This window comes from Pan paniscus, chromosome 5, assembly GCF_029289425.2.
Source record: "Pan paniscus chromosome 5, NHGRI_mPanPan1-v2.0_pri, whole genome shotgun sequence".
Classification (NCBI taxonomy): Eukaryota; Metazoa; Chordata; class Mammalia; order Primates; family Hominidae; genus Pan; species Pan paniscus.
Genome location: NC_073254.2, coordinates 179897268 through 179918685, shown reverse-complemented (window position 1 = coordinate 179918685; position 21418 = coordinate 179897268). Strand labels below are relative to the sequence as shown.

General features: G+C 47.9%; 1 protein-coding gene across 3 annotated transcripts in view; it reads right to left on the bottom strand.

The window, feature by feature from the left end:
* PNLDC1 (PARN like ribonuclease domain containing exonuclease 1) overlaps positions 1-20605 on the bottom strand; it is a 28991-nt gene extending 8386 nt beyond the window's left edge. Inside the window, exons 1-18 of one of the 3 annotated variants that reach the window (XM_003807396.6) lie at positions 19907-20605; positions 19462-19618; positions 19108-19181; positions 16979-17018; positions 16201-16324; positions 15657-15745; positions 14210-14310; positions 11469-11545; positions 11127-11270; positions 10197-10266; positions 8506-8591; positions 6650-6705; positions 4270-4334; positions 3608-3661; positions 3054-3096; positions 1548-1647; positions 1081-1256; positions 850-948 (exon numbers count right to left, since the gene is read on the bottom strand). In XM_003807396.6, coding sequence (XP_003807444.1) covers positions 850-948; positions 1081-1256; positions 1548-1647; positions 3054-3096; positions 3608-3661; positions 4270-4334; positions 6650-6705; positions 8506-8591; positions 10197-10266; positions 11127-11270; positions 11469-11545; positions 14210-14310; positions 15657-15745; positions 16201-16324; positions 16979-17018; positions 19108-19181; positions 19462-19562 — 1499 coding nt within the window. In that variant the 5' untranslated portion in view covers positions 19563-19618; positions 19907-20605. The remainder of the gene's footprint in view (positions 1-849; positions 949-1080; positions 1257-1547; positions 1648-3053; positions 3097-3607; positions 3662-4269; positions 4335-6649; positions 6706-8505; positions 8592-10196; positions 10267-11126; positions 11271-11468; positions 11546-14209; positions 14311-15656; positions 15746-16200; positions 16325-16978; positions 17019-19107; positions 19182-19461; positions 19619-19906) is intronic. The other 2 variants (XM_034963189.3, XM_003807397.6) reach the window with 2 other exon arrangements.
* Between the last annotated feature and the right edge of the window lie 813 nt (positions 20606-21418).

The following is a 21418-nucleotide window of genomic DNA, read 5'->3' as shown; positions in this document are numbered from 1 at the left end:
GTGCCCCTAACCCGCAAGCCAGAACCTCACCCAGCTCAACTGACAGCAACTCTGCCTTTCCAGCTGTTCAGGACTCAAACCCTGGATTCGCACTTGATCCTTCTCTGGTCTGTCGCTGACTCCACCCCGCTGCCCCTGGCTGCACCGAGCTGTGACCCAGCTGAAGCATCTCCTTCCTGACTGCTCTCACAGCGTCTCGCCTCCACAGTCTACCCCAACACGGAAGACAACCTGAGTCGGGTTATAGACCTTCTTGCTGTAACTTCCGCGATTCCCTCTCTCCTGAGAGAAGCCCACGTCCTCCCTGGGTGGCCCCCAGCTGGGGGGCACTGGTTCCTTCTCCTGCATCCCCCTCCTTGCTGTTTTGCTCACAATGGCCTCTCCCCGTGACTCTCCGGGCGCCTCCTGACTGGAAGGCTCCGTCCTGCTGCCCCCTCCGCCTGGCTCACTCCAAGTCTCTAATGAGGACCCCCATCAGCTCCTTTGAACTGCAGCCTGCCACCCACTCCTGACCCTTCTCTCATTTTTAATAAACACTTGTCACCCAACACATTATAGGGTCCATTTGTTTATCCTGTTTGTCTCCCCCAGCACGTGAGCTCCATGAGAGCAGGGATTTTCTGCTTCACTGACGAGGCCCTAGAACTACGATGGTGCCCAGCACAGCAGGTGCTCGACAGACACGCGGCATCACTGAAGGACATTCAGGGCACCACACTCGTCAACACAAGCCCCTTGGCAACACACACCAGCAAGTGAGCTGTGCTCGAGTCAGACCACGCTGGGATGCTGGGACCCCTGGCACTCCAGGACCCCAGGACAGGCAGGTGGCCTCAGCCTGTCACTTACTGGAGCAGGCAGTTGACGTTTGGGGAGTGCCTCCAGTAGCGGTACAGGGAGATGCACAGGGTCGGGTGGTCCCGGTACTCCTTCAGGATGTTCCGCGCACTGCCAAAACAAGTTTGCTGTGGTCAGCCAGGCAGCAGGATGGCGCTGCCTGCTGTGATCAGGCGGGTGGAGTCAGAGAGATACAGGGATGAACGCAGGAGGGGTGGGGGACGCGGACTTAGAGGCACCTACTCCTTAAACTTATTGGTCAGGAGTAAGAACTGGCTTCTTGTGAGTCGCCTGACATCAAACTTGCAGAGATTCTGAAACGTATGGTAGACTTGCTGCTCGCTGACCACAGGCCACCTTTTGACGCTGAGGATGAGGATGGGAGGTCGGATACTGGGATAATCTGGACCAGAAAAATTCTAGAAAACATGCAGAACACAAGAGATTTTCCACAGTTCTTCCTGACTTCTTATCCAGTCCGAAGATCTCAAAAGAAACTAGGAAAGGCTCTGCTTGGGGCAGGGAGGGGAAGAGAAGGAAGGATGAGTCCATGTTGGCTTTGGTGGAGAAACATGAGAGGAAAGAAAAACCCAGCTCTCATCTCAGCGACCACTGAAATCCCTCTCACGAGTCCCAGAGAGCACTGGCCGCTTCCCAGCAAAGCCTCTGAACTCTGAATGGGGTGAGGGGGCCAAATGAGATCTACTCACGATCTTCGGGACCCCCGCTCGGATGAGGTTCACTTGGTTCACGTAAGGAGCCAGCACGTCAAGGTACTGAGGAAAGGATGACTTGGGCACGGGGTCGATGCTGCAAGGACAGAAAACCCCAAAGCTGTCGGGCGCACGGAAGTTCATCCACTTCCTCGGCCACAGCCAAGAATCCGGTGACAGAACAGGAGAAGGACACTCCCTCGGACGGCTCTCCCTCCCTCCTGCCCTCACAAGTCTTGGGGCTCTGGTTGGGTGCTTCCCCAGCTGGCAAGTCTAAAAGCATTCTCCATGGCCACATAGAAGAAGAGCTTCCAGACAGTCACCATCTGCTGGTGATGGTTTGGCGAGGGTCCCACTGCTGACAAACAGCAATAGGCTCAGAGAATCAGCGCGAGGCCACTATTCAGAGAAAGCCCCATGCTGTCCCCCCTTGGTAAGACATCACCTTTGATTCCAAAAGGGCATCCCTCATCCCACAGCCTCCTCCCACTGCCAGTGCCCCCTCTGTCCAGGGAGCACACATACCTGAGCGTAGGGCCCCAGCAAAACCACGGGCCACACAGACAGGCAGGGAGGGCTTTTAGGCCATGAGGATTAAAAGAAATAAAAGATGTGTGACACCAGGCACTGAGGTGCCCCACTACTGCTAGCTCCTTCACTGTCCAGCACACACGTACTTACCAGGGGGCCCTTTAACAGTCAAACCACAAGAGAGGGGGTTAGGCTGGCACATTTAAGAAATAAGCTTCCCATCCATGTGTCACAGAACTTTTGTATTTATAACATCCACTGCTAAAATGGACAAATATAGGCAGTACCCAAGTTAATAGATTATAGTCCAAAAAGATATTTCTACATCAATCCCAAAGCACACATTAGAATTTTGATGGGCTCCTTCACCTGGCTGGCTAAGTCCTACTTAACTAACGTGCATGCCAAGGACGGTGCTGTAGCGTGCACGCTGCTAATGTGTTTCTGGTGCCTACGTGCCCAGGGCTGCAGGCATCAAAGATGGTGTTGCCATGGGGAAATGCACTGAAGATTCCAATGTGGGGTTCCACTAGTCTCTCCCTAGCCTATGTGCCCCCAACAAAGGATATGTCATTCATTGACCTGAACACTTTCTCCTCATACCTCACTGTTGCTTACATGGCTATAAGAAAGCAAGTGAGAGACAATCAAGCACACACCAGGCTGGGAAGGACTGAGACAGGTGTCAGAACCTAAGCCTAACCCCACTGCCTTGGCCTCCTGACATCTGCGGGGATGAGGGGGCCAGGACCCATACAGGCAGGCACAGGGGTGGTAGGAAGGGCTACTCCTGTGGCACAGGGCCATTTGTGGGCTGCTGCCCAGTCAGGGACAAGATTTCTATACCAGTGACAACTCACATTCTCCGTTCTTTGGTAGAACCCTGGGACTGGAGAGGTGTTGGCTTCCAGCAAGGGCCCAATAAATCCTGACCACCGATTGAATAGTAGGATGAAAAGAAAGAACACTTACTGGTATATCTTTTGTAGAAGCAAGTGTGCCACTTTCAAAAGAACTAGGAAGGAAAAAAGACAGAAATGCAATAGAGCTTATCAAAATGTGCATGCTTATGCTTTATCTCATTATGTGCAAGCCAATCTGAAATAAATGCAGAATCTAGGGACGGCAGGGGCATACTGCCAACAAAAAGTGAGTCTCCAGCTGGGTGTGGTGGCTCATGCCTGTAATCCCAGCACCTTGGGAGGCCGAGGCGGGTGGATTGCTTGAACCCAGGAGTTTGAGACCAGCCTGGGCAGCATGGTGAAACCCCATCTCTACAAAAAATACAAAAATTAGCCAGGCGTGGTGGCATGCACCTGTATTCCCAGCCAGGCATGGTGGCATGCACCTGTAGTCCCAGCTACTCGGGAAGCTGAGATGGGAGGATCACCTGAGCCCAGGAGGTAGAGGCTGCAGTGAGCCGAGATCCTCACCACTGTACTCTAGCCTGGGCAAGAGTGAGACCCTGTCTCAGAAAAAAAAAAAAAAAAAAGTGAGTTTCCTTTTAAAGGAACCGCAATCCTTACCTGACCCACAGAGGAAGGCATCATACGCGGCTTCGTGGGGGCACTTTGTCTCAACTGAGGCATTTTCCACCAGGAGGAGAGAGAATTGAGCAGTCATTAGAAACACGCCCCATCCTAGCTCACCATCCACAGTGGCTGCGGCTCGTACAACCTCCCATGGTCCTGCATACCCTTCTCCAGGCCCACACACCAACTTCACCTTGGTCCTCCCCACGGTGGAGAAAGCCCCAAGATCAGAGCTGCCTTATAGACTAAGGACCACATTAAGGAGGAAACAGACAACTCCCAGGGCTCTTGGATGCATTCTGGGCTCGCTCATTTGGGGCAGGAGTTACATGGAGTAAGCAGAGTGAAGGAAAACCCCACACAAACCTCCCCCTCCCCTGCTGTCTGGGGCGGGGCAGGGGGAGAGGTGGTGGGGGAGGGGAGAGGTGGTGGGGGAGGGGAGGGGTGTGGGGGGGTGGGGAGGGGTGTGGGGGGCGGGGAGGGGTGTGGGGGGGCAGGGAGAGGTGGGGGGAGGGGAGGGGTGTGGCGGGGGGGTGGGGAGGGGTGTGGCGGGGGGGTGGGGAGGGGTGTGGGGGAACCAGGGTTAAGGACAAGCTCAGCTGAGCACCTCAGCACTCTGCCGACTGTGCAAGGATTATGGGCTCATGGGAACGTACCATATTTCTCACACCTGCTCGCGTGAACAATCTCTGGTCCAGAATTCTTGGTGGGATTCAAGTCACTATTGGAAAAGAAAAATAGAATAAAAAACAATTTGCTGAAAGTAATCCCTTCTTGTATTCCCCCTCAGTCCCTTAAGTTAATATAAATTTTTTAAATGTACTGAGGACATATCTTTAAGGTGCAAATCTAAGCATGGACAGGTAAGATCTTAGTAACTGGGCAACAGGAAAGGGGAAAGAACAATGGTGCAGGAGGCCCCAGTGGAGTTACTCCAGGCATTTATCAAATGCTTCACTTGAGCCCAGGCACCAAGATAGACAAGATACTGTCTCTGTCCTCCGGAGCTGTCTAGTGGCCTGTCTAGTGACAACTACAGAGACAATTATGCCTGTCTCTTGTAAACGCAAGGCCTGAGGCATGACAGTCACGCCAGGACCCTGCAGGCTTCTGGAGGCAGACAGCACTCATGGAGAGTCCCAAACCACATGATCCAATGGAGTTCAAGGAATGGGGAGACGGCAGGCATTTCGAGCAGGCAAAGACAGTGTGGAAAAGGAGGAGGTCTGACCCCAGGAGAGGTGAGCTGAGAAGTGGGGCTGAAGCCTTTGTGTGAAGGGAGGGCCAAGAGGGTGGGGAGGAGCCCCTACAACAGGCAGGGGCTTCAGAAACCACAGAAAGACTGATCAGAAAAAAGAGCCCATTCAAATTCACATTCTAGATCATCACTCAAGGGGCGGTGTGGGGTATGAAGAGGGCAGGCCACAAGGCTGGGACACCACTCAGGGGCTACTACCACAGTTCCTTGGTTGGAATGAAAAGACAATAATCCTGAGAATGCAGAGAAAGGAGAGGTTTGAGAGACTTACAGGGTCAAGTCCATAAAACTCGACTCAATAGATGTGAGCAACTCAGCTCTGTGACCCCTTCTAGGTCTTGGCTCCAGGACCTGGGTGAATGGAGATGGCGTGTGACAAGGAAACCTTTGCTTCACTGGTTTTCAATAAGATGTTCTGGAACCTCATGTGCTTAGCCTCCTGACCCCTAATGTCCCCATCTGTAAAACAGGCATCGTCGTCGTGGGTGTGCCATGAGCTGTCCTTTAGGATTGGGATAGTTGTCAACAGCAGCTAAGGTTCAACAGACCTGGACTACATGCAAGGGGCTGTTCTAAGTCCTTCCACATCTACAAACTCATTTAATCCTCACAACAACCTTGGAGTTACACACTATTTTCTCATCTCACAGATAGTTTAACTGAGGCACAGAGAGATTAAGTAATTCTCTCAAGGTCACTCACAGAACCAGTGAGTGGCAAAGCTGGGATTTAAACCCAGGAAGCCTGGAATCAGAGCCTGTGCATTTACAACAAAGCTCTCTCCCCGCTTTGCCCTCTCATGCACACACAGTCCTCAGTATCATGCCTAGTACCATCAAGACTTCTGAATTTGCAGGCACTAGAGTGTGCTTGAGGGACAGAGAGGAGGGTCAAGTTGAAGGTGCCCATAGGTCATGTAGGGTGGGAACATCAAGAAGACAGCTGGTAAACGCAGTGTCCTAGATGCTGAGGTCTGGACCACAGCCGTACACAGGAGCTGGGAGTTGAAGCCCAGGGGTTGGACGAGGCCACATGGGAGTCTGGGAATGAGCAGGAACATGGTTGAGGAGGGGCCCTTGAGAGAAAACTTAGGAGACAGGTAGAGAACACGAATCACAAGGAATGGGTTTAAAAAAATCGCACACACACATCCAGAACAGGGTGCCATCCCTGTTCCAAATGCCTCTCGGGCCTTGTCCTGCTGACTGGGGACAGACCGGCGGCTCTGGGTGCCCCTGCGGAGAGCAGAGTGAAGGAGACAAGGCCCTGCCTGCCGTGGGCTGAGGGAAGAGGAGCGTGGAGAGTTCAGGAGGCTTTGTCGTTAAGTTGGGAGAACACTTGTTGATGTGGAAGGAAATGAGAGGGAGACAGAAAGAGGTGGAGACACCCCGGGAAGCGGCAGGTAGGGATGGGGAGTTGCTGAGCAGGGGTGAAGGTGACGAGTAGGTGGCAGCTCCTCCTGCCTGGCCTTGCACAGGGAAGGTGCTCCATTTGCTGGTGACGGGGGCGAGACAATGAAAAAGGGGACAGTAATCACGCAACTGTTTGAGGGGCAGGGGTTGAGAGATTTCCTGTCTCTGGCTTCTCTCTCTTTGGAAACGGAGGCAAGAGGGTCATGGGAGGAGGGGGGCCATGAAGCAGGAGGAGCTGGAGGAGACCAAGCCCCAAGCAGGCATCACTGTGAATGGTGGGCGCGCCTAGAGAGCCCGAAGGCCTGCGGGGCACAGGGAGGCCACCAAGGCCGCTCCAGCAGTAGCGCCAGGAATCGCCGTCCTCACCTGTTTAGGACTTCATAGACTTCCGAAAGATTCGACACCCTCGGGAAATTCATCTCCTGCAATGATGGAAAACAAACCAGAGGAAAACATTTAAGCTTTTGTTTATTCTCTGTTTCAGGCAGTACCAAATGGTCATTAAAACGGCCTGGAAAATGCTCACTCCTACAACCTCCTCTTTCTCTTCAAATGGTGCAACCATCCTTATTCCTTAGTTAGGATGTCAGGGTACGCAGTATTCCTGGGTTTCCTAGAAGGACTCTCAAAAACCCAGGCTAGAAAAAAACTCTACACACACTATCTCCCTTAGAAAATGTGTTCAACAGATTACCCATAAACACAGGAAAGCAAGGCACGAGGACAAAGGCCAGGGACATACATGGAGCATACAGGCATTCTAAGGCCTAGAGGGCTTTGGGGCAATGCCTGGTTACTAAACCCTAAAAGTTCATAGTAGCTGGAAATATGCCAACTACAAATAATAACAGCCTCTGGGCAAAGACAGACCACACACCCCACTCCCATCTGGGCGGCATCCTTGCTGGATAATTCACTTGTAAGGGATCACTCTAAGGCTTCACAAGATTGATCTGATGCCCCCTTCTCTGTTCTTCAGTTGTTGTTTTTTTTCCCCTTGAGACAGGGTCTTCCTCTGTTGCCCAGGCTGGAATACAGGGGTGCAATCTCAGCTCACTGCAATCTCCACTTCTCGGGCTTTAAGTGATCCTCCCACTTACGCCTCCCAAGTAGCCAGGACTGGAGGTGTGCACCAACATGCCCAGGTAATTTTTGTATTTTTTGTAGAGATGGAGTTTCACCCATGTTGCTCAGACTAGTCTCAAACTCCTGGGCTCAAGCCATTCACCTACCTCAGCCTCCCAAAATGCTGGGATTACAGGTGTGAGCCACTGTGCCTGGCTATTCTCAGCTTCGTTTCTAAGCAGCATTTAAACCAGTCGGGTCGCTTTTCTCTACGCATAGTACACAGCCTCGACTCCACAACAGAATCACCCGGGGAGCTTTAGAAATACCACCTGGCCCCACTCTAGGTCGGACAAAAAGCTGCCAGTGCAGCCTGGCTATCAGCATTTTCAACTTTCCATGTGATTCCAACATGTTGTCAGGACTGAGAACCCACGACTGGAGGGCTCAATGAAGAAGAGGTTTTCTCAAGATTCTTCAGGAGGGAACCCCCTCCCCCCAGTGCTCTGTACACATGTTGCAAATATTCCTAAGGCATGCATCAAGTTCTAAAATAAGTTGTTCTGTTGTCTGATCTAAATAAGCACAAAAACTCTATACAAATAAGTCAAAATGTGGAAACTGGAGTGAGAGAAAGGGAATAAGTCATATATAAGCTAATACAATGATGCACAGGTGACAAAATACAAAAGGAAACTGATACTGGTTTGAAGAGAGAAAAGCAATCAAGGAACAACTTTAAAAAACACAAGTGGCAGGCCGGGCGCAGTGGCTCACCCCTGTAATCCCAGCACTTTGGGAGGCCCAGGCGGGTGGATCATGAGGTCAGGAGATCAAGACGATCCTGGCTAACATGGTGAAACCCCGTCTTTACTAAAAATACAAAAAAATTAGCAGGGCATGGTGGTGCGCACCTGTAATCCCAGCTACTCAGGAGGCTGAGGCAGGAGAATCGCTTGAACAAGGGAGTCAAAGGTTGCAGTGAGCTGAGATCGCACCATTGCACTCCAGCCTGGCTTTGAGAGCAAGACTCCCTCTCAAACAAAACAAAACAAAAAAAACAAAAAAAACACAAGAAAAAAAACCCCACAAGAGAAAGCTAAGTGTTACTGGTATGGAAAAAGCAGTTCTTAACCCAAAGCAGTTCTATTCATTACCTTCCAGATATCCTTTGTTACGCTCTTGGTATCAATGAGAACAGGAAACAGGCTGTGGATATTCTGCTTAAACTGATTGTAGCTTTCTGAGGGGAAAAACCCAGGTAGTCAAGAGTGAATTTGTTTGTTGGCAAAAATGGGAAGGAACATTCTTGAACCTAGCTTGCCACTGGCACTGATTAATAAAGCAAACTGAAACAAAACAGGAATTGAAAACACCATTAATCCTAGCCACTAAGGATTTCTAAACTCAGATCAAGCTGCCATCACCACTTTTAATAGTAAAGGCCGAACGGTTTTCTATTAAATTCAGGATGCATTCTATTGCCAACCTTAGTTAATGTAGTTTTCGAAGCTCTAGCCGATGGGATAAGACTTAAAAATAGAAGTATTATCAGAAAAGCAGACATGATATCATTTGTAAATAATTGCTCAGAGAAAAATCCAAGAAAAAAAATCAAAAATTATAACTAGTAAAGTGTCCTGATAAAAGAAAATTTATGCAAGAACTCAGTTGGTAAAGTTATCAGTTATACCTGCACCTAAAGAGGTTTATTGCAAAACACACACACTAAAAACAAAACCCTGTGATCTCTTCCCGCTACTCTCCCATTTCCTACTCCCCAAAGGCAACCACTCGCAGTTCTTTTCCTTTTGGTATTTATTCCCATCTCTCTCGCACATGCATGGTGTGGTGTTAGACACCTCACTCCCGACCTCCCACCGGCTGAGAGGGTGATGACCCCTCTCATTCCACCTCCACACACATGCCCGTATCGCCCCACGCGCGTCATTCACAAAAGGCTCTGTGGTGGCTACAATGACTTCTCCTTTCTTGCACAGCTTTTGTTCTCCCAGCGCTTATTTTGTTGTACTTAGTTTTTTGGTGAATGCGTATTATTAATTTCACTGCTAATTCTCCAACTCTCTCAATATGCCCAAACTCAGGTGTTTCATTGTTTCTTGGGGAAATGGCTCCTAAAACTTTCTTACCCCTTGTAATCTAGACTAGTGTTCTTTGTACGTTTGTTAATTCATTTAATCTCACAACTCTGATATTGGCACTATTATCCCAATCTTACAATTAAGGTAATGTCAACTCGCTGGAGACTACGCACGTAGTGAGTGTAGGATGGATGAGATCACCAAGGCTCGAGGCCCCACTTTACCCACTAGGCTGCACCACTGAATGTCCAATAATGGAATCAACCATGAAACAGTAGGGGACAGCCAGAAGACAGTGTCACATGACACTGAAGCAGCATTTATTAGGTTTTTAACAACATAAAATAATGCTTTGGGTAAGTGGAAAAAAAGCCAAACAAAAATCAAATAGTGTAATCAAATATATAAAAATTCAGGATACTAGCTGATTAAAGGTGACTTCTGACTTCATGCATTTCTGATTTTGCCAAGTTTCATACAATAACTCTGAACAGCTTCAGTAATGGGGAGAGGGGTATCAATTCAAATTTAAATTTTTTCCCCCTTGACAAAGTCTCCTGGTTTTCCACTCTGGGGAGACAGTAACAGATCAGAGTACAGGCCTCTGCCCGAACTCTCCAGAAACCTGCAGACACTGGGGAGGAATGGGCATTTTAGGAGCTGCCTCAGGGGTATGATTGTGTACCAATCCCTCTGCCAGATGGCAAACTAGCGTGAAGGAAGAGAAATGACAGGTTTGCCCCTACCTGGGAGGGGTCTGAAGAACTTCTCATGGAGGTGCAGCAGGTCCATCATCATATTATGTCCCACTAAGGGCTACTTGGAGTAAATCAACAGGTGAGAGAAAATAAAAAAATGTAATCCAGACACTACAGACTAACAGTTTCTTGCAAAAGATATAGCGTTAGAACCCACTGCAATTCTCATCACTTGACAGTTCCATTCTAACCTTCCTTTGCCTCCGTGAAAGGTAGTTCAACCGCTTAAACGCCAGCAAAAAGAAAAAAGAAAACAATTCACAAGTAGGAGGCACGTAAGGCAGGGTCTGCACTGGAAACCTATACTGTGAAGCAGGCACTTGCAGTTTCCCCAGAGAGTCTTAGGTCAGTTAGTACTGAAATTCCTGTGTTACGGAAAGGAGCAGAGAAGTCGTACTGTTTCTTATGGATACTCTTGCCCCAAATTAACCTATCATGATTTGGTGAAGGCAAGGTTAGATCCAGGAAGCTAGTTATAAATGAGAGGGAAGGCCAGGTGCAGTGGCTCATGCCTATAATCCCACCATTTTAGGAGGCCAAGGCAGGCAGATTACTTGATCCCAGGAGTTCGAGACCACCCTGGGCAACACTGCGAGATCCCGTCTCTACCAAAAAAAAAAAAAAATTAGCCAGGTATGGTGGCATGTGCCTGTAGTCCCAGCTACTCAGGAAGCTGAGGTATGAGTTTCACTTAAGCCTGGGAGGTCAAGGCTGCAGTGAACCGTGTTCATGCCACTGCACTCCTTCCTGCCTGGGTGACAGGTGAGATGCTATCTGAAAGTAAAACATGAAAAAATTCATGAGAAGGAATCACTTATCTCAAAGAATTTTATCTTGTTGTTGAAGGAGCCTTTAGTATCTATGACCAGAAATACTAAAGACTGCCTTTAGGCCAAGAAAAGAGACATGTTTTCCTACCTTCTGGGCTTTCACCAGCATTTGGAAAAAGACAGAAAAACCCCTTGCTGAGAGAAGAATATTTTCCTTCCAACAGCTCTCTCGGTCACAAGAGGTGTTCTGAAGATACCAACGATGTTGTTTACTCACTTTCTTCACTACCACCTGAAAAGCAGGGACAAATTCCCTGAATCCTGGGTTACTAGGAATGAGGCCTAAAGAAATGGCTCTGCATCTCTAAACAAAAGGAAAGGGGGAAAAACTAGCAGCATGCAAGATAAAAGCTTTTCAGAGGCCAGATTTGGCCAATTATGAGAGAGAAACAATGGAGCCACTGATGCCCCGTTCTCAGTGAGAACTCACCCCCTCATCTTTCAGCACCGTCCAGATGTTGGGGAGGGCCTGCCTCAGCACCAGTTGGACCTCAAAGGCCTGGAAGCCTGCAGCAGGGAAACACAGGGGCACACAGCACCTGGAACCGTGTGGCATGTTCCCCACAAGAGAAGCCCCGGAGGAGCAGAAGCTGAGATGGAAAGGTCAAGTGGAAAGGCAGCTTGAAGGGTGCCCAAGCCCATGAGCCATGTGGCAGGGCCTGGCCTGTCATGATGGGATCTGGGGCAGCATTCTAAGAGTTTTTTTTTTTTTTTTTTAATCTCAGGGCCACTTTTAAGTTGGGGATGCCATAGAGCTTGTGTTTATGTGAGTTACAGCTATTGATATTAAACATGTTAGAAATTAAAACTCTTACATTTAAAGAAGTTTTTTAAGTAACAAAAACCCATTATACATGAACAAAAATAACACTTATAAAAAATAACTATTTTCTAAAACAAAAACTTAGCGAGAAGAGTGACACTGTTCTACATTTTTGCAAATCTCTAACATTTGGCTGGAATGTTGTATCGGCATTTGCATCCAATCTGTTGATATGTTGTGATCACTGAAACATAAGAAAATCCAGCCTCACGGCTGGGCGCGGTGGCTCATGCCTGTAATCCCAGCACTTTTGGAGGCTGAGGAGGGCGGATCACCTGAGGTCAGGAGTTCGAGACCAACCTGGCCAACACGGTGAAACCCTGACTCTACTAAAAATACAGAAATTAGCCAGGCATGGTGGCAGATGCCTGTAATCCCAGCTACTCAGGAGGCTGAGGCAGGAGAATCCCTTGAACCCGGGAGGCGGAGGTTGTAGTGAGCCAAGATGGTGCCACTGCACTCCAGCTTGGGCAACAGAGTAAGACTCCTTCTCAAAAAAAAAAGAAAAAAAAAAAATCCAGCCTCAAGCAGATATGTAGGTGGAAAAGGGAACAGAATTACTAGCCTTATCAAATGACTTTGGATATTCTTTAAAACTGTACCAAACTCAACAAGTGGTAGTTTCTTAAAGATTAATTGCACTGTGGAATCTGAAACCATCATTAATGAGTTTTATTGTACTGCTACATTACAATCCACTGGCCTATCTCACACCTAGAATAGATCTCTTATCTATGAGATAAGATAGCGCACAATAGTAACATTATGTGCTAGTAATCTGGAAAATGCTGGTTGGCAGGGTTATGTAGGTCTCCCAAATGTTTGCACATTTTATTACACAATACCAACAGAAGACATTGGAAAATATGATCACTGATCTCATCAGAAAGGTTGTGGTACTGGGAAGCTGTCAAGCTTACGGTGGCACATGTAAATTCTTCAAAATTCCAGTTGATTGAAAGCTGTAATTTTATCACTAGGAAATACTGCAAGTTATCTTCCTTGAAGTGACAGGCTTTTTTTTTTCCTTTGAAACAGAGTCTCATTGTGTTGCTCAGGCTGGAGTGCAGTGGCATCATCTTAGCTCATTGCCTTGGCCTCCCAAAATGCTGGAATTACAAGCATGAGTCACTGTACCCGGCCAACAAGCTCTTTTCATTGAGAAAATGATTGTGAAACCTTCAAGTCTAAGCAACCAATCAGTTCTTTCCAGTAAAAATGATATTTCATGGGGCCGGGTGCGGTGGCTCATGCCTGTTATCCCACCACTTTGGGAGGCCAAGGTGGGAGGATCACCTGAGGTCAAGAGTTTGAGACTAACCCGGCCAACATGGTTAAACCCCATCTCTACTAAAAATGCAAAAATTAGCCGGGCATGGTGGCGGGCACCTGTAATCCCAGCTACTCAGGAGGCTGAGGCAGGACAATCACTTGAACCCAGGAGGCGGAGATTGCAGTGAGCTGAGATCGTGCCATTGCACTCCAGCCCGGGCAACAAGAGCAAAACTATATCTTCAAAAAAAAAAAAAAAAAAAAAAAAAAAAAAAAAGGCAGCTAATTCAGCTCTCAAAAGACTGCACAAGCACTTTTCCTTGACACTGTATTTTGGCACACACCTAAGGAATGTTTTATGCATACTTATTTTTTACATACCTATATTGACATATATTTAAAAGATGAGTAATCAAAAGATTGAGATTTAATACAACCAAGAATATTACTTTTTCATCAAGGAGGCTGCTAGTAAGATTGGCCTTTCCATTTTTAACTGAGAGTAAGTGGTAATGAAGAACACGGTATGATGCTCCTGCCTTAATGTGTGCTGAGATGCCAGCAGCTTTGTCCGACATCGCTTGGGCACCAATGCAAATGGCACAATGACAACAGCAAGTACAGCTGAGGGATACTTGGAAAACCATTTTGACCTCACATACCCATTGGAAAGGGTCCCAGAGACTCTAGGATCCATAGACCAGCCTCTGAGAGCTGCTAAGCTACGGCGTGTTCACTGTGGCTCCACACCACATGGTGGGGGAAAAGCTTAGTGATTAACAAAAGTCAAGATAATACAGGGCACCCAGGACTGAGATAAAAGGAATGGCTCAGGAATGGAACTTGACCTTCTCAGCCTTGAAACCCAAAGTATGTCAAAAGCCTTCAACGTGTGAATGCAGGTCAGAACTTTAACCACAAAGACTCTGTAACTGCCAAACAAATGCTGGCATCAGACTCAGTCATGAGGCACTTGGGACCAGGATCCCAAGAAAGGGTGTGTTTCCCCCAACTCCTGGCAGGTGACAGTGACCTGTCCCAATGCTCCTGCGTTGGGAGGAACAGCCCCTGCCTACCAGTGATCCCAGGAAGAGTCATCCAGTCGCCTTCCTTGGCCAGCTCCAGCCACCGCGTCACTTGGTCAATCACCACCTTGATTTGGTCTTTATCCGGAGAGCTGAAAATGGGCGCATGAAAGTGAACATGTCAGAGAAAAACACATCAGAACCGCAAGACTATGTTAACATGAGAGCAGTTTCTGAACCCTCTGGTTTTCATGTTGCAATCTACAAAGAAAATGGACCAAAAGAAGACGATTTCTTCTCTGAGGCTCTTATGCAATAGGAAGCCAAACAATTGGAAGAATAGCCCACAACCTTCCATAGGATCCAGGCATATATTCAATCCCCTCCTGCTTCACTAGGATGTATGGAGGAAAAGTTATTGGTATCTAGCCAATACCAAGCATTGCTATCAGGACCGTCTTCTTTATTCAGCTTTCAGGGGTGATAAAGTCTCTATCTGGGATAATCAGGAAAAGACAAGGACTTTGGTAAACACATTGCCTCTTGCATCAGAAACAGAACCTAATATCATTTTGAGATAAGAAAAGGCCTTTCTCCAACTCTTGAAAATGAAAGAAGGTTAAAAATTCAACTTGTTTTTCCCTTACAAAAAGCTACATTTTTATATGAAAACCAGCAGGAAAAATACAAAGAGACAAAAATTCCTCCAACATAACAGAATTATCTGGAAGAGATCATCACTCATCGCATTTCAGATGTTCATTTAATCTCCCCCTTTCCTGATAAAGGCAAAGAGCTTCCATACCTTGTTCAAACCCACACCTAGCTGACAGCACTTGGCTCCAGGTGAGGGTACCAGCCCCAAGGCCCCCGGTCCGTCTACCCACAATGCTGTTGCTCTCGCTGTGGTCACTCCTGACCCCAGCTCTACAGGAATACGAGGTTTTGGAGACTGGGGCTGGCACAGACAGCCAAAGTAAAAAGGCAGAGGTCCCGGCCTAGGGGAGCAGGGTCAGGCACAGCAGTGCAGACACAGCCTAACCAAGGCACACATCTGAAGTCAGTGCCCAGTATGACTGGCACAGTCAAGGTTGCCCGAGAGATATCCTTGAAAAATCCCTCAGAAGATCACATGGGGGATCAACATAACATCTCACAGCAAGTCCAACAGAACGATTTCTTCTCCTCTAGCACTGGAATGGAATTCTTGTTTCTTTGAGTTCCAAATTAGGAGTCAGTTTCTTTTTCTTTTTAAACACTGAAACTCACACTCAACGCAGTGAGAGGTTCATGAGGGAGTGGAACATGATGGAGACAGGTGAAAGCCATTCTCAGTTGGGGCACAGGGAGAGCAGTGCCAGCTGCACAGGCAGCTGAAGCCATCCCCGCCAAGCACGGATGGAGGTCACCACACTCCTGGAAACAGCAGGCCCGCCCACGGGAAATGCAGACAACAGCAACAAGGAAACAAAAAGGCACCTGGAGAAACAGGCCATACCTGCGAACTCTCCAGTTCCCAGTCAGGATATCGTGTCTAATTTTCTTCTCCTGTTCTTCATTCATATATGGGATTCCGTTTTTGAGAAACTTAAGACAGAAACAGAACAAGAAACAGAACAAGGAGACAAGTCAGAGGGATCCTCTGTGCCTGATTTCACGAGGACAGGTAGAAAGGGGAAAGGAGACGGGCTGTATAAGCCAGTTAGTCTAGATCACTTGTAAGACATTCCCAGGCCGGGTGCGGTGGCTCATGCCTATAACCTCAGCACTTTGGGAGGCCGAGGCAGGTGGATTGCTTGAGGCTAGGAGTTCAAGACCAGCCTGACCAACATGGTGAAACCCCGTCTCTACTAAAAATACAAAAAGAATTAGCTGGGCGTGGTGGCGGGTGCCTGTAATCCCAGCTACTCGGGAGGCTGAAGCAGGAAAATCACTTGAACCCGGGAGGCGAAGATTGCACCACTGCACTCCAGCCTGGGCAACAGAGCGAGACTCCATCTCAAAAACAAAAGACATTCCTGTTCCCTTCCCCAATGCCATACCTTGTTATAGTTGAAGCCATACTGATTCAAAAACTGAACACTGGAAGCCTGGAAGGAGAATTCTGAGTCCAAAATCCCAAACGTTGTAGGGAAGAGATAGAAGTTACACGAATGGGCTATATACCTATAATAAAACAAACATACAGAGAAAAAGCCACAACCATTTAAAAAACTCTGGCTCCCAGGGCCGGCTTCAGGGTGGGCTCTTTCTTTTAGGCAAGAAGAATCTGAGTGTGCCCGAGTGTCTGCTGTGTTTCAGGAGCTATGATTGGCACTGGGGGTGCTAAATGAAAAAGGCAGAGAGCCTGCCTTCAGGGCCAGGGTCTACCACAGAGACAGCCCCTCCACAAGCTGCCCAGGGATGTCAGGTTAGGGCGTGCAGGCTGGCACCCTCAACTGCTCATGGGGGGTGGGGAGGCATCCTGATAGTTGGGGCATCCTTTCTGCCTACTGTGTCAGGTAGTTTAAACATCACTTTCATTACGCCACACTGTGTCAGGCGCTTTTATTAATATAAGTGCACACTGGAGACAATGGAAATGGGGAAAGGAGCACTTAAGGTACAGAGTGAGGCTGGCGGGAAAGGTACTGCTTCCAGAGAGACATCAAAGACAAGCTGGAATCCGCAGAGGGCAGAGCGAGTGGAGGAACAGACACAGGAGAGAATACGGAACATCCAGGGCAAAAGTGATCAGGACACCTGAGGCAGAATTTGAAGGGGGCAGCTGTGGAACACAGGTGGGAAGCACCTATGTTTGCAGAAGCTCTTGATACGTACTTGTTTGCCTCTCCTTCAATAGCGGAAAACACAGACAATCCTGGAAGAATGACCGTAGAGGGAATGAATGCCAAGGAAAAGCAACCTGAATTTCACTACAAAGACAAAAACAATTCAAACAGTACTTTGCGCCCACAGATACTATGTGGGCTGTACAACAGGATAACATCTTTAATGACAAAAAAGAAAAGACAGACTGGAAGCATGAGAAATGTCAAATTGTAATTCACACTGAATTTGCTAAAATCTAATTGTGGCCTATTCTTCAAATACAGAAGTAAATATTAAAATGACATTCTCATAGTTTTAAAACTAACCACAGAAAATACCAAAAACCATTAAGATTTATATATTTAACTCATTTAAAATGTCTATTCCTCCCCCCTCAAAGAAAACCATATGCAAAGTTAAAAAAAAAAAAAAAAAGACTTCAGGCCAGGTGTGGTGGATTATGCCTGTAATTCCAACACTTTGGGAGACCTAGGCAGGTGGATCACTTGAGGTCAGGAATTGGAGACCAGCCTGACCAACATGGTGAAACCCTGTCTCTACTAAAAATACAAAAATTAGCTAGGTGTGGTGGCGCACACCTGTAATCCCAGCTACTCAGGAGGCTGAGGCAGGAGAATTGCTTGGGCCTGGGAGGCACGGGTGTTGCAGGGAGCCAAGATCGTGCCCCTGCACTCCAGCCTGGGCAACAGAGCAAGACTCTGTCCCCCTTCCCCCCAACCAAATTTGGGTACAACAATGGAAACATAACTACAACTGTTTCCTATACTTCTCAGAGAGGTCTTATAATTAAAAATAAACAAACGAACAAAAAAAAAACCGTAACAGAAAAGTAGCAAAGGATCAGGATAGAGAGGAAAACACACACGTTCAGCATCATTCATAGTAAAAGCAGGGGTTGGGCATGGCAGCACTCCCAGCTACTTCAGAAGCTGAGACTGGAGGATCTCCAGAGCCCAAAAGTTTGAGCCCAGCCTGGGCAACACAGCAAAAACCCAATGGTGCGGGAGAGGGCACAGACAAACCCAGAAAAGTAAAATCTGGCCCAGGGTCTGTTTCTGTAAATACAATAACATTTTACTGGAATGGAGCCATGCTCATTTCTTCATGTATTCCCTATAGCTAATTTCACATTATAAAAGCAGGATTGAGTAGTTGTAAAAGAAACTGCATTACGCAACTGTTAACAGCTCTGTCTTGACCAGCCTGGCCAACATGGTGAAACCCCATCACTACTAAAAATACAAAAATTAGCCAGGCCTGGTGGCAATTGCCTGTAATCCCAGCTGCTCTGGAGGCTGAGGCAGGAGAATCACCCGAACCTGGGTGATGGAGGTTGCGGTGAGCCCACATCGCGCTACTGCACTCCAGCCTGGGCAATAGAGCGAGACTCCAACTCAGAAAATAAACTAATAACTAAATCAACAAATAGATCTGTATGAACCAATACAGAAAGATCTCCAAATCCCATCAAGGAAAAAAAAAAACTTTCTGAAACTGAGATGACCTTAAAAAAAATTATTTTTGTGTGTAAATTTTCTTAAGAAAAAAAAAAATCACAGGCCAGGTGTGGTTGCTCATGCTTATAATTCTATCACTTTGAGAGGCAGAGGCAGAAAGATTGCTCGAGCCCAGGAAGTCAAGACCAGCCTGGGCAACATGGCGAAAACCCATCTGAACAAAAAATTTAAAAATTAGCTAGGTGTGGTGGTGAGCCTGTAGGCCCAGTTTACTCAGGAGGCTGACGTGCTAGGATCACTTGAGCCCAGGAAGTCTAGGCTGCAGTGAGCTAAGACTATGCTACTGCACTCCAGCCTTGGTGACAGAGCAAGACCCTGTCTCAAAAAATAAAATAAAAATCGCACACACACAGTTTTACTTGAAAGAGTAACAGTGAGTGTTCCTTAATACTGACTTATTTAAGCACGGAAACAATGCTGCTAAATTTGGTTTGCTCTGAAGTGTTGATTCCATATGTATAAAATGGCCCAACACAAAACAAGCATACAAAACGATACTCAATATCCTTGAAAAATCTCAGAGCTGTTTTTACAGTAGGAAATCCAACGACAATAAAAATACCTTCTTGAAAAACTCTAACAGCTGGATATTAAACTCACCAATCTGACAGATTGTAAATTGCTGAACACTCTGACGGGTCTTCAGATACCACTCCGATGGCAAATCAAAAAGACTGTGAACAAACAGGCATCTCATTCCACGAGCAATGACATCCCATCCCGGCACTATGGCCTCCGCGGCAGGACCACCACTCGCAACGGGGGAGGATTTTTTCCTTGTTACAACAACTAGGGAGCACTACCATCATTTAGTGGACAGAAAGTAAGGTCCTCCAACACGTAGGAGCAAGCCACACAAAACGTCCTGCCCCCCAAATGCCAACAGGCTGCTGGCCAGAAACAGTGCTGGTCTGGCCAGGATCTTATACAGAGGGGACACAGCTTTAGTTTTACCTGATCTGCTGGGGCCCAGACAGGTTAGAACGAAGGCCCGTGAACTCTATGTCCAGACCTGCCAGGAAGGCAAAAAATAGCAGTCCTCGGGTGCAGAACATCGCCAGCACTTCTCACACTGTAGATCTGCAGGCGGCCAAAGCACCCGCGCTCACCTCTGCGCTCAAGAAGCCAAGTGAGGTCAGGAAGGGAAAATGGAGGAACCAAGGCAAGGAGCAGCCAGGTACCTGGGCGCACGGGGCTCTGGCCAACAAGGGACTGGGGCTCGGAGTGTACTTGCTGCTCAAAGTCCCACTGCCCCGGGGCTGGAGAAGGAAGCCCCCCTGTCCTTCCCGAGGCCCTCTCTGAGGCCCTGGGGCCTGGCAACCGTCCCGCCACCCCCTCCCCAAGCTCGCCCGGGGCAAGGGGCTCTGTCTGGCACAGCCGCGAATCCCAGGCTCCTCACCCACGAAGTCGGCCTCCTGGACGAGCTCCTGCAGCAGGGGAAGGCTCTCCTCGAACTCGTCGGCGCCCACGTCCATGGCCGCGCAGCTCCGCGGAGTCGCCCAGCGCTATCACGTGCTGCCCACGCGCTTCGGTCGCGCCGCCGGGTCTTAAAGGGCGCACGCATGGAAACCAGGCAGCTGCCTCCGCCCCACGTGCCCAGCTTCCCCGTGTGCCGCTGGCGTCGCCCACACCTGCCTGCGGGTGTTTTAATTGTACGATTTGCTACAGAGGTTTGATTGCAATTGCAATCAAAGCCTGTTTACCTGGCTCCTCAGCAATTTCTTTGCAGCCCTTAACGTGAGAATGTCATTTACATGGACTTAGAATGTTAAGAGGCGTGGCAGGAGAGGAAGACAGAGTCCCCAGAAAGGGTGAAATCAGAAAAGCGGAGCAGGAACAACACCGGACGCAACTGCAATAAGCAGATCCTTTGCTGCGGCTCACGGTCTTCTAAATCACCTCTTCCCAACTTCTCCATCACTGCCAGTATGTCTGTCCCCATTCCCTCTCCCACGCCCCTGGACATCTTTTTCCTCATTCTGCTGTCCACCTTACCACTGTCTTCACACCTGCAATCAAACTTTGCAAAGCCTCAAGAACTGCCCATTAAATTGAAGGAATCCTTGTTCCCCAGGGATTATCTCGTGCACTCACTCCTTGCGGAAATCCCTACCTACACCATCACATACATGTGAGCTTAATTTTTACTTTTGTTACTGTTTCCAGTGCAACTAGTCCATGGTCTTCCTTACAGTGTCCTCCCTTGAATTCTAGGCTTCTACTTGAACAGCGTTTTGGAACTATGGTCCTCAAAGTGAGGTGCTCAAATCAATCTTTAAGGTTAGCGGAGAAAACATTACCATTATACTTTTTTATTTTTTCCTTTTGAGACAGGGTCTCACTCTGTCACCCAGGCTGGAGTGCAGTGGTGCCATCTCGGCTCTCTGCAATCTCCACCTCCTGAGTTCAAGCGATTCTCCCGCCTCAGCCTCCGGAACAGCTGGGATTACAGGCATGCACCACCACGCCCAACTCATTTTTGTTTTTAGTAGAGATAGGGTTCAACCGTATTGGCCAGGCTGGTCTCGAATTCCTGGCCTCAAGTGATCCACCTGCTTCAGCCTCCTAACGTGCTGGGATTACAGGTGTGAGGCACTGCATCCGATCTTCAATTATACTTTTAAATGCCTCTCCGGGACATTAATTAAGCAAAAGGGGACTATTAAGCCATTTGATTCTGAAGACCTCTCAGAACAAATCATACTTCATACAGATTTGTGTTCCATTTAAAATAACACATTGAATACTCAAATTGGCAGAAGTAACATATTTCACTTCTAAACAAACGTTTAATTGGGGTATACATTAAAAAAACTGGAAAACAATGCTCTAGAAGCCACCTTAACTGCCTACAGGTTTTTCCTCACATTTATCAAATAGCCAAAAATTAACACCTTAATCAGCTCCTTTC